The sequence below is a fragment of the Monomorium pharaonis genome, chromosome 9 (assembly GCF_013373865.1).
Source record: "Monomorium pharaonis isolate MP-MQ-018 chromosome 9, ASM1337386v2, whole genome shotgun sequence".
NCBI lineage: Eukaryota > Metazoa > Arthropoda > Insecta > Hymenoptera > Formicidae > Monomorium > Monomorium pharaonis.
In genome coordinates this window covers 7575585-7591752 of record NC_050475.1, presented here as the reverse complement: position 1 = coordinate 7591752, position 16168 = coordinate 7575585, and the positions used below count along the sequence as shown (strand labels likewise).

The window sequence follows — 16168 nt, the reverse complement described above, 5'->3', positions numbered from 1 at the left end:
TTGGCAGCGGAAAACGCCCGCAGCTACCGCTTTCAATATCGCTATTTTCATAAGAGAGAGGGAAGAGAGGCGCCCTTGCGAGAGTAGCTTATTAAATTCAGGAAACTTAAACACCACCTGTTGAAGGTCTTCGGCCGCCGTAGTGTCGTTCCGAAAACGGCCGAGTGCGTCATCTCCGCGTCGCGTACACGTTAGAAACATTTTTCAAACGAAAAATCGAGCCGAACAATTTTATTCGCGGCGTAAAATCGTGACCAAAAGAGAGAGAGAAAAAGAGAGAGAGAGAGAGAGAGAGAGAGAGAGAGAGAGTCCCGCCGATTTGGCCGATAGCCAGCCACTTGAAATAGAGAGTCGCCACGGGGGTAAAAATGTCTCGCGTGTGGCTTCTTCTCTTTTATTCTCTCTCTCTCTCTCTTTTTTTACCTCTCTGGCCGCCAAATTAGTCGGCAGCCATCATCGGTGTCGCACATGTGATCGCCAGTCCAATCGGCGTTCCGATTCAGCGGCTCGTAAAACAATACGCGACTGATTACTCGATAACTTTCGCGCGACCGAGATAGGAGGTGAGGGAGGGAGGGAGGGAGGGAGGGAAATGATGCAGTTGCAACGGCTCCCGGCCGAGTCCGGCTTTTGCGATTCATACGCAATGGAATTACTGGTTTGCACACGCCGCTGCTACCGCCAGTGTCGCATACGAATGCCGATGTATTATATATTCGCGAAAGCGGGTTACGAAACATAAAGTGCAAAAAACCCCCTTATTCTATTTCTATTATATTAAAATAATCTCTCTAATTGGCTAATAGTAATTAATCAGCATTGAAAAAAACTTGTCAATGAAAAAAATTATAATACTGAAAAAAAAAGTTGTTGACTTGACAAAATTTTTTCAACTAAATCTACAATTAAATTTCTTTAGTTCAACTATTCATGTATTTAATTCAATACTTGAACTTTAATTCAAGTTATTTAAGTTCAAGTCGTTCAACTAAAAATTATCTATACTTGAATTAAATAATTATAATTTAGTTAAAAGATTTAATAAAATTAACAATTTTTTTCTCAGTACATAGATTTAACATAAACCTTTGAAAAACGTGCGTATATAAATAATTGAGATGTCAATGAAAGAAGGAAGGTAGCATTAAAGAATGATTATAGCTATTCATGGTAAAATGTTCCATCTGGCGTTAAGCACCAGATCGCCTTCGGATTACGAGCCACGCGACTGGTTTTTTTTTCGCAGTAGCCGAAAGATCGGAGAGTCGAGGGTAAGAGAGAGACTTAGGTATGCCTCGGTTGACCGATCGGAGAGCCTGAAGAGGTCTACGAAGAAGAGCGTTCGACAGCCGTGACACGAAGGGCGCCGCAACGGGAACGGCTACTTCAAAGTCCCACCGGCCCGGTGCGGTCTTGCGGAACCGAAAAAAAATCCCCAAAACATCTGTCATGTATCACTCCTCTCGGTACCGCTGTGTCCGCGTTAAATCAGGTGAGCGATTCACACAAAAGACGACGACGAGACTCCCCTCTCGAGCGCGCCGCAGAAGTGCATCGTCATGGAAGCTTCTTTTCTTTCGTGCTTTTCCTTATATCATCTACGTCAAGGAAGAAACATTCGAGAATAATGTTGAGTCTTCTTTGTTAATAAAGGCGTCTTTTTACACGTATATTAAGAAACAACAGAGCAATCAATATATCGTGTTATATATTCCTTGTTATAAAAAGAATAACAATTAATAACAAAGTAATGAAAAAAAATTGGAATGAAAGATAAGATTAGAAAATGATACCAAAATAGATAGCAGAGTAGAAAGTTTGACATACTAAAAAAAATTGTGCTTGAAAAGAGATAGCCATTTACAAACATTAACGATTATGTAATTTATAGATGTACTATAAAACGCAATATTTAAGGACATACATGAAAAAGTTTCTTAAACGATACATTTGCATGACTTCTGTGAATTTCAATTTAATAAATTTCATTTATAATAATGACTCATATTAGTTCATCATTTCAATTGTTATAACCAAAATTCATAAATTAGATACAATATACAAACTGTCAAATCCGCCTTATTCATCGATGAATAAGATATATGTGGCAAAAAATTCAAAGTTCAATAAATTATGGTCACTAAAGCATCTGGAAAATGAGCGGCTTGAATATTGCCTTGAAATACTAAACACAATAACTTTATGTGCTATTAAACACACATAAATTACAATGAGGGACCCGAATCGAAACAAAATTATGATTCGGTTTCAGTTATGGTTTAATAAAACATTTAAAAACTGTACCGATTTTAGTTTCGGTTTCTTGACAAATAAAGAAAACCAAAATCGTTTAAACTACAAATTTTTTTTCGGTTCCTTATTCTTAATTTTAATATCACGTAATAAATAATAATAATAAATAGTAATTAATAGTATTTAATAATATTTAATAGTAATTTAAATAATTGAGTAGAGGAGACAAAGATTGAGTTAAATTATTCCAAAGTCATTGCGCCATAAAAAACAAAACAAAAGATGATCAAGAAAAACTCGAAAAAAAAACAGGAATAATTAGACAGTATAAGAAAAACGCAGCAAACAAAATTAATGTAATTGTGTTCAATAATGTGATTAATAGTTTATATTTAAAATATATAAATACGCATATGTACGTTTTTTCTCTCTGTTATGAATATTGTGTGTATGTGTGTATTGTATAAATGCTCCGTTTAATATAATTTTTTTACAGTAAAAAAATTCTTGATTAGTATTTTTAGTCAGAATTTCTTATATAATATTGTATAATTTCTTACATAATATTATAATATTATAATATTATAATATTATAATTATACATAATATAATTCTTACGTAATATTAATAAATTAATATTTTTATTCATTCACTACGTTTCACTGTGTGTGATAAGTTGCAGTTTATTTGACGCTACGACGCTCCGAAGCATCTTATTGATCAATCAAAACAAAGAATTTCACGAATTGACCAAAAATGCTTTGAAACATTTGTAGCATCAAATAGACCTTAGCCATAAATGCCACCGTAGCACAAAAGCGAAGCAAAACTTCTGTGCCAATTGTTTCATTCGGGGTACGTGTTACATTTGAAACATGCGTAATGTAATTATGACATTGGTTCATTTTCGAAATGTTATTAAAATGACCAGCCAAGAAAAGAACAAAAAGTTTAAATAAATCGTATAAGCTTGTAGAAAATAAACTGCAAGAATGGAAAAGATACTGAAAAGAACCGAAAATCGAAAATAATTTAAAAGTACGGTTATGATTTCTGGATTTTAAATTTAACAGAATTTCAATACGGTTTACAGTTTCGGTCTGAAAAAAAGGTTAAAAAACGGTTATTGGTTCTAGTTTGGTTCGAGTCCCTGATTACAATACTTAGATTTTCCGCTGACAGTATATGATAATACGACTGCAACATAGTTTTCATAGAATAAATGTATATATTTTTCCAGTTTCAAATAACTATTTTTAAAAGTTATGTCAGTCACGTTCTTGTTTGGCAGGCAGTAAATGTGGCGAGTTAGGGTTAAACTTTGTAAGCAATATTTGTTACACTAAGTTCTTTTCAAAAGCTATTTGAAGCGCCCCTTTACAGTAATAAATCTTATCTTACAATATACTATATGTTCATCTTAACGGTGGATATTTACAATGGCCCAATACCCTTTTCAGTCACTACACGGAGAAAATTTTATAGTAAATCTTTCAAAAAATTATGCCATAAGTGGTGTAAATACTATTGTAATTTAATGAAAAACATAGTTTTCGTAATTTCTTCTTTGACCTCTGCACTTTCTATTTACCATAGTAATTTTTACCATAAATCTTTCTTCGTGTACTAGAGCATTCTTACTTTTCTCTTTATTAATGTTTCCCTACTGAGATGTATTAACCATTTCATGTTTTTGAAAAATGAAATATATTATCTTGTTATTTTTAAAGGTTTGTAGAGTCACTGAATACAAAAATAAAGTTCAAATATAAAAATTCAAAATGATAGATATAATGGAAAATCTAAGAAATTAAATTGTAATTAAATTGTTTATTAAAGATGCAATTTATTGTTTGCCGTAGATATAAAGAAATTGTTGTGTGGATTTTTTTTCATATCTGTAAGTATCGATTAAAAGTATTTCTCCATTGATTTCTTTTTCAATCATTGAATTGAGAAACGTAAAAATTACGCGCGTATACTATACATTATGTATAATATAAATATCATCAAACATTTATACTATCAGTTATATTTGAGTAATTGCCATACTGAAAAAATTTTGCGCATCATGTGGAATCTTTCATGATTACGATGATTCTGATTTCGTAGTATATATATATATATATATATATATATATATATATATATATATATATATTTATATATATATATTACAAAATTAATTTTTTATATTTTATAATTGTTTTTATCTCACATTATGTATATAATCCGTTTGGAGTTTAAAAGTACCAGTATATATATGTACTGGTGTCTTTAAAAAATCGTATTTTTGATGAATATTATGTGGCGATCGCGTCGCCACACGCCCGCAAACCGGCAGGTCGTTGCCCGATTTTAAGCGCGCGAAAGATTGACAAAGCCGCGTAAACGAAGAACAACGTTAGTTGAAATCGGGCAACGAACCATAATAAGAAATCAAGGACGGAATCCCAGGTAGGGATAAGTGCGGAGAGGACGAAAAAACAAAAAGGTTCACGGCGGGTCGTCTAGCGGAGACCGAACGATTCGGACCTACACGTCGCGTCAGATGTACCGCGAATTCGAATAAAGTTCTTTTCTATACTCGCAAATCGTCTGCCTCGTAATTTCGCGGATCACACTCCTGCACGGACACACCTATCCTAACACGCTAAAGTGGTGACCCCGACGTGATCCGTCGGCGCGAGAAATAAACGCTCATTTGCTTTTTCTCCGCGTTCTGTTTTTTATTTCCGTGGACAAGGTGTTTGTGACGAGTGTTACAAGAACGTTAAGAAGAGATGCCTTTGATGCGCGACAACGAAATGTTGGTCCAGCCGCTCGAGCCACAGCAGGTAGCGGTAGCATCGACCATGGCCGGTCAGTCGGTGCCTTTAATTCACGGAGCGGAGGTGAACAGAGTCGGGATGCGAATGCCGGAGTTCACTCCAAACGACCCTGAACTCTGGTTCAGCATATTAGACCGGAGCTTCCATGCTGCCGGAATAACCACTGACGCGACGAAGTTCGGTTATGCGCTTACCGCATTAGGACCAACTTATATGGCTGAGGTACGCGACGTAATAATGAACCCGCCCGGGGAAGGCGCGTACGACACTTTGAAGCGCGAATTGACCAAGCGTTTAAGCCTGTCACAAGAACACAAGACACGCAGGCTGTTGGAGCACGAGGAGATCGGTGACCGTAAACCGTCGCAATTTTTACGGCACCTCCGAAGTCTCGCGGGAGCCGCGGTCGGGGACAGCGTGCTGCGAACCGTATGGCTTAGCCGATTGCCTTCGTATTTGCAGCCACATTTGGTGGCAAGAGCGACCGACACCCTGGACCAGCTCGCGGACATCGCGGATGCGATTGCGGGAGCGGTCCGCGCCCCGGCCCTCCAGATAGCGGAGGCTGCAACGCCGTCGGTGACGCGTGTGATTGAGACGGATGGCGCGGCCGCGTTTCAGGCAAAGATCAACCTCCAACTAACACAGATGAGGTTGTCGCTGCAGCAAGAGATGACGGAACAGATAGCGGCCCTTCGGAGGTCCATCGAGGCTATCGGGCAGCCGGAGCGAGGCCGTGGCGAGTTTCGGGGACGGCAGCGTTCGCGGTCGCGTTCGCGAGGTCGAGGTCATGCCAGCAATAATCTGTGTTGGTACCATTGGAGATTCGGGCCGGATGCTAGACGTTGTGATCCGCCGTGCGCTGAGTCGTCGGCACGGGGAAACGCGGCGGCCGATCGGTAGAGGCGACAACCGAGGAGGGCCAGTTAACGCGTCGCCTGTTTGTGACCGACCAGGACACGAAGGTGAGATTTCTGGTGGATACTGGAGCGGACTTATGCGTGTATCCGCGCCGGATGGTGCGCGGACCACGACCGCGATCGGAATATGAACTCTCCGCCGCTAACGGAACGCCGATTTATACATACGGGACGGAGACTTTAACATTGAACCTCGGGTTGCGACGGACGTTCACGTGGAGATTTGTCGTTGCAGACGTGTCGCGACCGATAATTGGCGCCGATTTTTTATCATTTTATGGCTTGTTGGTAGACCTTCGAAACAGCCGCGTGGTAGACGGAGTAACAAGCATGACGGTGCGTGGACAGTGTTCGCGATGCGCGATGCCGAGCGTTAAGACAGTGACCGGAGTTACATACTACCACGAATTATTAGCGCGATATCCCGAATTGACGCGACCGGGCGGCCGGCCGAGTGAAACGAAGCACGACACGAAACATTTTATAGAAACGACGCAGGGGCCACCCGTTGTGTGCAGACCGCGAAGGCTTGCACCGGAACGTTTGGTGGTCGCAAAGAGAGAGTTTCAGAAGCTAGTAGAGTTAGGAGTCGCGCGACCATCAAAAAGTAATTGGTCATCTCCATTACACCTCGTACAAAAAAAAGGTGAAGAGTGGCGTCCGTGCGGCGATTATCGAGCGCTGAACGCGCGCACGGTACCCGACCGTTATCCCGTGCGGCATATACATGATTTCGCACAGGCGCTACAAGGCCGGAAAATATTTACAACAATAGATCTCGTGCGAGCATATCACCAGATCCCGGTCGCCGAAGCAGACATACATAAAACGGCAATCACGACACCGTTTGGGCTGTTTGAGTTCCCATACATGTCGTTCGGGTTGAGAAACGCCGCGCAAACGTTCCAGCGGTTTATGGACGAGATCCTTCAAGGCTTAGATTTTTGTTTTACGTATATCGACGACATTTTAGTCGCGTCGACTACGGAGGAAGAGCACCTGACGCATTTAAAGATATTGTTTGAACGGTTGCGAAAATACGGAGTCGTCGTGAATCCCGCGAAATGCGTGTTCGGCAGGTCAGAAGTCGAATTTCTCGGTCATGCGGTGTCAGAGAAGGGCACTCGTCCGTTGCCAGAGCGTGTAAGAGCGATCAACGAATTTCCATTGCCAAGGACAGCGAAAGAACTCAGGAGATATCTGGGAATAATCAATTTTTACAGGCGATTTCTGCCTCGATCCGCCGAGATTCAGGCTCCGTTGAACGATTGCCTCCGCGAAAATATAAAAGGCAAGGAATTGATATCCTGGGACGAGCAATCAAGACGAGCGTTCGAGGAATCAAAGGAGTGCGTGGCACAGGCAGTATTATTAGCACATCCGAGAATCGGCGCGGAACTGGCGGTATTCACGGACGCGTCGGATCGTAGCATAGGAGCCGTTCTCCAGCAGCGCGGCCGCGGCGGCTGGGAACCGCTCGGGTTCTTTTCAAAAAAATTAAGCTCAACGGAAACGAAATACAGCGCGTTTGACAGAGAGTTGTTGGCCGTGTATTCAGCCGTGAAATATTTTAAGCATATGCTGGAGGCGCGAACATTTACAATTTTCACCGATCACAAGCCGTTAACTTTCGCGTTCAAACAAAAGACGGATAAATGCTCGCCGCGACAGTTCCGATACCTGGATCTAATCGGACAATATACTACGGACATCCGACATATAGCGGGATCAGAGAATGTAGTGGCCGACACACTCTCAAGAATCGACGAAGTTCAAGACTCAATAGATTACGCGGAGTTGGCGGATTCTCAAAATTCGGACGAGGAATTGGAAAATTTTTTACAGCAACACACGGGTCTAAAATTAGAGAGAGTCAACATCCCAGGAACAGGAGTTGCAATATTTTGCGATGTAACGACTCAAACGCCACGACCATTCCTGACCAAACCTTTTCGCGAGAAAGCGTTTCGCAGCGTCCACGGGTTGGCGCACACGGGAATAAAAGCGACGGTCAAGGCCATGTCGGAAAGATATGTTTGGCCGTCGATTAAAAAAGATTGTCGAGAATGGGCCCGGACATGCGTGCCGTGTCAGCGCGCGAAGATTTCGAGACACGTGACGGCGCCACTCGGGACGTTTAACGCGCCATCCCGACGTTTCGAACACGTGCACATTGACATAATTGTATTGCCGATTTCAGAAGGAAAGCGATATTGTTTGACCTGCGTAGATCGTTTTACACGGTGGCCGGAAGCCTTTCCACTCGAGAATCAGGAGGCAGAGACGGTGGCTAGAGCGTTCTACGAGGGCTGGATATGCCGATTCGGGGCCCCTTTGCGGGTCACGACGGACCAAGGCCGACAGTTCGAGTCACAGCTTTTCCGTCAGCTGAGCCAGTTATTAGGAACAGTGCAGCTGAGGACGGCAGCGTACCACCCCCAGGCAAACGGGATGGTGGAGCGATTCCATCGACAGCTGAAGGCAGCGATCAGGTGCCAGGGAAGCAGCCGATGGACGCAAGTACTGCCGACGGTACTTCTGGGCATTAGGGCTGCCTGGAAGGATGACTTGAGGGCGACGGCGGCTGAGCTTGTATACGGGGAAACGCTCCGGCTCCCGGGGCAGTTCCTGTGTCAACGAGCAGCTGAAGAACCGATCGACGACGCGAATTTCATCAGGGAATTGCGTCGTCGGTTCGACGAGTTACGCCCGGTCCGCGGGGCGTGCCACGGGGAGAGGCGCCCGTTCGTGTTCAAGGACCTGGGAACAGCAGAGCAGGTCTTTGTCCGGCATGATGGGCCGAAAAACATCCTGCAGCCACCGTACGACGGCCCGTTCGAAGTCATAAAAAGGAATGACAAGGATTTTGTCATACGCGTTGGTGATAAATCAACCACAGTCACGATTGACCGATTAAAGCCAGCCTATTTATTTCTAGAAAACAAAACAGATCAAGCAGGAGAAGCTAGGCCAAGGAGCGATGAAGGAGCCAAGGACGAGAGAGCGGCTGAGACCGAGCGATCGTTACAGAGGCGAGCGACGGTCAGAACGAGATCGGGCAGGAGAGTGCACTTCCCAGATCGGCTGCAAGTAGGCGCGAGTTAAGGAAACGATGTACGCGTAAAATGTAGTAAAATCTTTATAAATGGTTGTAAAATTATAAAAACGAATCGTCCGCTCTGTAGGAAAATGATTGTAAATTACGACTTTTGCTTAGTGTGATATCTTAATTTACCAGACGAAGGAAAACCGGATATATTATATATAGGCAATTCGAGCCATCACTTATTCTTATTTACTTACATTCATTCTTATTAATTGTTATTAGATATATTATATTAGTCACACGACCGCCCGTACTGCATTTATATTCATAGTACATTATTTATTATATTGTATTAGTCTCCGAGTATTTTGTAATTGACGCGGGAAACTCAGAATGCGAAATATACTAGCATAGACGCACGGAAGACTTTATCGTGCTACAGCACTGGCAGGGGGGTACTGTGGCGATCGCGTCGCCACACGCCCGCAAACCGGCAGGTCGTTGCCCGATTTTAAGCGCGCGAAAGATTGACAAAGCCGCGTAAACGAAGAACAACGTTAGTTGAAATCGGGCAACGAACCATAATAAGAAATCAAGGACGGAATCCCAGGTAGGGATAAGTGCGGAGAGGACGAAAAAACAAAAAGGTTCACGGCGGGTCGTCTAGCGGAGACCGAACGATTCGGACCTACACGTCGCGTCAGATGTACCGCGAATTCGAATAAAGTTCTTTTCTATACTCGCAAATCGTCTGCCTCGTAATTTCGCGGATCACACTCCTGCACGGACACACCTATCCTAACACGCTAAAATTAAACTGCCTAGTTTAATTTAGGCTGTTTTAAAACAAATTGTTTAAATTTCAATGAAAAAATAATTGTATCAATGTTAATATATATTATTAAATTCGAAAAGATTAAATTTTCAATAAAAATTTGTCCTCAGGAGACTATAAAATTTAAAGTGAAGAAATATAATACAAATATAAAATACACAAAATTTTGACATAATCATAATATATCAATGTTTGGAAAACAGCTATTATACAGTAATTCGACATATGTTTTTTAAGTTACATACATCATAATCTGATTTAATTACCGGCATCAACTTTATAAAAAAACACCATATGGATTTTTCCGATGTTTATTTCAATGCCGTTTACACTTGCAAAACAATCATCGAGCTTTTAGCTGAATCGCAAAAATCTGTCAATGCCTTTTTCCTGACACAATTTTTTTCCGACGTTGCTTTTATATGTTATATACATATATTTTTTATCAGATATTGCAGATACGGAAAATTGCAGTTGATTAAGTTAGAATTATCGCTTACACCCAGCAACATAATAAATTAAATCTAAAGAATTCCTGCGCCAGATTGTATTAAACGAAAATATCGTTCCTATCGTTTTCGTCCAATACACACAAAATTCAATCCAGAAATTCCAGTGCTTCATAATTCCGACGTAATACAGATTTTTTTCGTTGGATACGGCAAAGATTAGTCAATTTTTTCAAGTAACAGATGCATGCTGTCTGGATGAAATATCACATTTATCTCGTAGAATACGATGCATGATCAGATTGATCGAATGGCTATCGTAGTCGATGATCGCGCGAAAAAAATCCATGCGCATTTAGTAGTGTACGCACATTTAGTGACGCGCGTATCCAAAGTCGACGTACATCTGCTCCTCTTCTCTCGTTTTCTATTCATATTTTCATTTCGAAGAATTCACCACGACCGAGCGAATTGCAGCTAAACACGACCTATACGATTAACACATCAGAATGACACAAAAGCGGTCTTGGGATGTGTCATGGGAATTATTTTCTTTTTCTCCTTTTTTTTTTGTTGCACGCTGTACTGCAAGGGGATCAAGCGGACCCCTCCGATCATGTTTGCACACATGACACGTTTGTCTGTGGGGTACCATGATACACCGCGCGCCCCATCGTTACGACGGACCGTTTTTCATCTTAGAAGAGGCGTTCATCGAGAACAGTTGAAAGAGATTCGGCAAATGTTTGCGCTTCTTCGAAAGTCCATGGTAGATCCACTTGAAATCGGTGGAGGCATTCACCACAATGGTGTCTGCGATGTAATCCCACCCGATCGGTTTTGTCATCCTCTTCGCGTCCGCGCTGCGTTTCGCTTCGATTCAAGAAAAGAGTTTAATTCGAAACTAAATATTTCATCTGACCCTGTCAAATCGGATCTTCGGGGTAAAAAGGAATTAAATCTCCTTGCAGCCCGTACAAGAAATTCTGTGGGAATAACTACTTCAGCAAACATTTGGCCATTCACTTTTCGAGAATCATTTCAAACCGAATTGGATATGCGGGACGAAGACAAGGAGCAAATAAAGGGTGCATATATCCCTCCCTAAGAAACCCAAGTAAGTTCGTCAAAGCCACTCTCGCCAATCGATATTAGTCGAGAACGAAGGTGAATTATAAATCGGGCCGAGTCTTCAGACTTCGGGTTTCCCCGAAGCGCCATGAAATATGCAACGGTCTTAGAGGGTAGTTTCGATCCGGCGAGCGGCGAGGGGAGAGAACGAGCGTTAAAATGGAATTAACACCCCCGTCCGCCCAAAAGTCTCGAGTGAGAATCCCGCCCTAAACTATTCGCGGCGATCATTCGGCCGGATGTCCTTTCACGTTCGGGAGGGATCGACATATCCTTTGGGCGTCTTTCCGTGTCCTTCGGAAATAAATGTAATTGTACCACAGAATAAGCGGAGAGAGAGAGAGAGAGAGAGAGAGAGAGAACGTTGTACCTTTACGCGGATTTATTATGTAAAGCTTACATCTTAAACTCGTTATTACTTACGTATATTTGCATGTATTTACATCGGGAGGATAAAATGTTATCGAGTCAGATCTCCTTCGGGTGAAATCGCTTTAAATCCATAACCGCTAAGTCGCGTCTCATTAGTGTTTTACGCGAACGCCAGTCCGCGCCGCATTTTACGATTCTAATGATGGCCAGCTTGTTGGACCGAAGCGCAGCTACTCTAATAAAATAAATCATGCGCGGTGGAGGGAGAACCGGTGCTGCGAACAGCGCTGCCGGTTCAAATTAATCCCATTGTGCCTGGATTTGGTCGGGGCACCAATTAAACGGATTATTATCGTTGCTACCGTCATTACTTTTTGTAAAAACAACTCGTTGGTCCGGACAAATCATGAAATTTTAGATCACCCATATTCCGTTTCTCTCTCTCTCTCTCTCTCTCTTTCAAAAACGAATGTCGCATATCGTCGCGCAAGATTGGATTCATATTTTTCAAGCGTTTCTATGTTTTTAAAGAATATGCTACAAACTTTCGAGAAACACACACCATGTATTTTTGCAATGGTAAACGTGCAGACAAATGGAATAGAGTATAGCATTCTCACTGACAACATGATAAAAAAATATGCGAAAAACAATGATTGACAACGCGATCACGTTAGAAAATTAAGAAATCAAGAAAAATAAGAAATATGGAGAATGCGTTATATATGTTTTATCCCGTCGCAATTTCGTCGCAATCCCGTCGACAAATTCCCCATACTCCGGCCGCCTCTAATCTAACTAGATGGTACCAAACAACCTGCTCAGACACATCGTCCCTAATTCAAGCAAGCCGTTCTCCGATCCCCGCGTTTTCGAAATCTCTCGCCTCCACCCCTGTCACACGTGCGTCTATGTCCCTCGCGAATTCTCGCCGACTACCACAGCTGAGATACACGACGGGTCGTGGCGAAGATGGCTACCGGAAATTGCTGGGTGACCTTACTTAGGAGTTAGCGCTAGAACTTAAAGGGACGGAGGACCGTCGAAGGGTTATCGCATCGCCCAAGGCTCGAGAAGGGCACGAGCATTAATGAGGCAATACCGAGAGAGAATCTAACTCCGTTCTCTCTATCCCGACGCGATGAGCCGTCCCGGATTACATTGTCTTCGGTCTTACTTGATTATGAGATCTCTGATAATTCTCGTAATTACTACTATATTATAGCAGACGTGTATATATATATATATATATATACCGTTATTTATCTTCAGAAAACCGCAATAAAAGAAAATTACGATAAAACGTATTAAATCTTTGCAATTACACAACGATCTACTTATTAATAATTACTTTTAATAACTTGGCGCGATTCTCGCGTATCTCATTAAATCAAACGTAATGTAAATCAAGCTTCAATAACGACAGTGACAAGCAGATAATATAGTTAACATCTCAACTCGCGACGACGGCTATCGGATTTCTAAGCTTCATCAGTTCCACGTGCGTCATACTAAAATTGTTCAATCAAGATTTGTCACGTAGTGCCGATTTTCCACACATATTACGCGCTCTCTCCCTTTCTTGCCCCTCCCCTCCCCACTCTCACTCTCTTCTCTCCCTTTCTCTCTCTCTCTCTCTCTCTCTCTCTCTCTCTCTCTCTCTCTCTCTCTCTCTCTCTCTCTCTCTCTCTCTCTCTCTTCTTTCAATCTACTGCTTTCGCCCTACATCCATTCCGCATAGGGTTCGTAACAATACTAGATAAGGGGCTACAAGTAATAATGCCCCGAGGCATCGATCATGTAACACGAGTGCAGGCGTGCGTTATTATACAGGATTTCTAAAACAAGGCCTAGTACAGAAATATTATCCTTGACTTGAGTTTACCAATTTTTCAATATAATCTTTCGTCAATATTACTTATTAAATAGTTTTTTTTTTTTCTTTGAAATAATATACATTATAGGTTCATTATGCCTTATATTTTTGTTAAATCTTTCCATCCATTTTTTACACATAAAACATAGAGTTATGATACATTTTGTTATTTTCGACGTAAGGTTTAACAAGATCGCAAATTGCTGAAAAATAATTATAAACAAAAGTGATAAACGTGCCAATGTTTCAAATAAACGTATATCGATTCAAAGAAAAATCGATTTCAATTTTCGCATTAGACCAGTAAACGTTTATTCAATAAATATTATGTAAGTTGTAATATTATGAACACTTAATATTATGACTAACAATCAGAATGAACGATATGTGAAGAATATATACTTTCGCGAAAATCAAACACTGAATTAAATACAAGTTTTTGATTAAAACTGTAAATGCAAAGTGTAAAAATTATAATTATAAAATAATAAAATAATAAACATGGTATTGACTTTCCTTCAACTAATATAATAATGATCGATTTGAGAAATTTACTTATAATTATTATAATTATTTTCTGGCAATAATCACGATATTTTTTAATAATTCAACGATAGAAAAGATAAACGAATACATCATAACTCCAAAGTTTGTTTTATGAAAAGTTATTTATTATATTTTATAAAAATTTATTATTGACAGAAACATGAGAAGTAAAAACTTTTACTTTTGACAAATTTCTGAGTGGTAGTGCACATTGATAATATACTATTTTTTAAATATTTTAAAAGATATTGCTAATTGATGAGAGTATAAACTGAATGCAAGGCCAAATTGGGACAAAAGTGGGTATATCCAAAATTTTAAAGCTGCCACGAGAAAAATACTCTATACCCATACGAAATCAAACTGATGGAAATCCACGCAAATCCAGGCAGATTGAAATAAAAATCCTATCTCCATCTATCGGGATGTATAGGACTTTACATACTGGATTCTATTCGATGTCGTCTAGAATTTTATAGCGACGTATTTTTAAATATTAAACGCAAATTTGAGGAGTCGTTGCCGGAAACTCAAGCCGCGACAATATGCTCGGCCACATTAACTATTCGAGGAAAAAAAGATCTTTGTACGAGAATCAATTTATCAAACGCTATGAGAGAGAGATGCAGTGACGTTCTCTGAATTTCGCCTTGTAACTGTACGCGCGCGAAACGGGATAATGTACAACAAGCCTCTCTTTCTGCCTCTCTCCCCTTCTACGCGCTATGAAGATTTCAGCGACGTACGCAAATGCGTCTGTTTGTATATGCCAGTAAGTTGCGTGCGTGTATGGGTGCGTAGCGTCCGAGGGGTGCGTCCCGAACACGTGACGCCTGATTCATACACAGACTGCTACGGAATCAATTTGTAATCTTGACTCGAATTAAGGACAGGAGAAGAGGGACGGAATGACGCGGCGAAGAGAGGGTGAGAGAGACGAGCGAGCGACAGAGAGAGCCAGATACGTATAGATGGAGATACGTTTATTGGTAAGCGAGTCTGGTATTCGCAGTCCGAGATGCGCCACGGGTATACTGGAATCCGGGACTGTCTCATGTTGAGGGCATTATAGTCGGGTTGTAGGTTATTAGGTGCGCCGGCTAATAGGCGCCGATATAGCGTATTAATGGCAGGTAACCGGACGGTGATAATGGGTATCAAAGGACAGGGGTATATCGCAGAGCGATGCGGACGCCCGATCCGGGACGCGAGAGCGCGGATGGCTTTTACTTGCCGCGTTTTATGGAAAAATATGGAATAATGCCATTAACCTGACGCAATCCGGGATCCACGCGTCCCTAATGCGTGTTTGCGTTTTTCGGGACGGAGCGCCCGAGAACTTCCATCAGCCCCGGCACGGTTGTACGTAAATCCATGAAAAACGTAACATTGTCGGGGCGTATACGTAAAATTTAAAGCTTATCGTAGAGAAAGGGATAGAGAAGGAGAGGGAGAGAAAGACAAAAGTTGCAGATCTAGTGACCGTCCACCAATCGGATTTGCAATGTCGAACCGCGCGAAGAGGAGAGGTACGTGTGCGAGGCTCGTGTGCACCGGCGATTTTTCCCCGGCGACTCGCGCCGACTTTGTGTGCGAAAGGACAGAGAAAGCGCGAGAGGAATGCGTCGCGCCCCGTGTAAGATCCGTACATACAGCTCTCCCCTTTGTCGCGACGCGCGCCGAACTTAACGTACGAGCGCGCTCCTGACGAGAGGAGGACTCGCGAAAGAGAGAACCGGACGAAACAAAAGGACGGTAACGGCGGTGCGGCGGGGCGGGCGGGGGTGAGCGCAGGGGCAGAAAATGATCGGGGGCAACGAAAACGGAAACAAAAGCGACGCGGGGCGATACGCAGTATGGCGACGCTTCCGGCTCGCTCACCGCACACAATGCACTCTCTCGTGTTAAC

The 16168-nt window shown here is 42.0% G+C and overlaps 2 protein-coding genes across 3 annotated transcripts in view; one reads left to right on the top strand and one right to left on the bottom strand.

The window, feature by feature from the left end:
* The window catches only part of LOC105830001 (runt-related transcription factor 1), a 95288-nt gene that overhangs the window by 35557 nt on the left and 43563 nt on the right, over nucleotides 1–16168 (bottom strand). The gene's annotated exons all lie outside the window — the stretch shown is intronic.
* LOC105840421 lies at nucleotides 5037–5987 on the top strand. Its single transcript, XM_012687347.2, has one exon. The coding sequence runs from the start codon at nucleotides 5037–5039 to the stop codon at nucleotides 5985–5987; it is 951 nt and encodes a 316-aa protein (XP_012542801.2).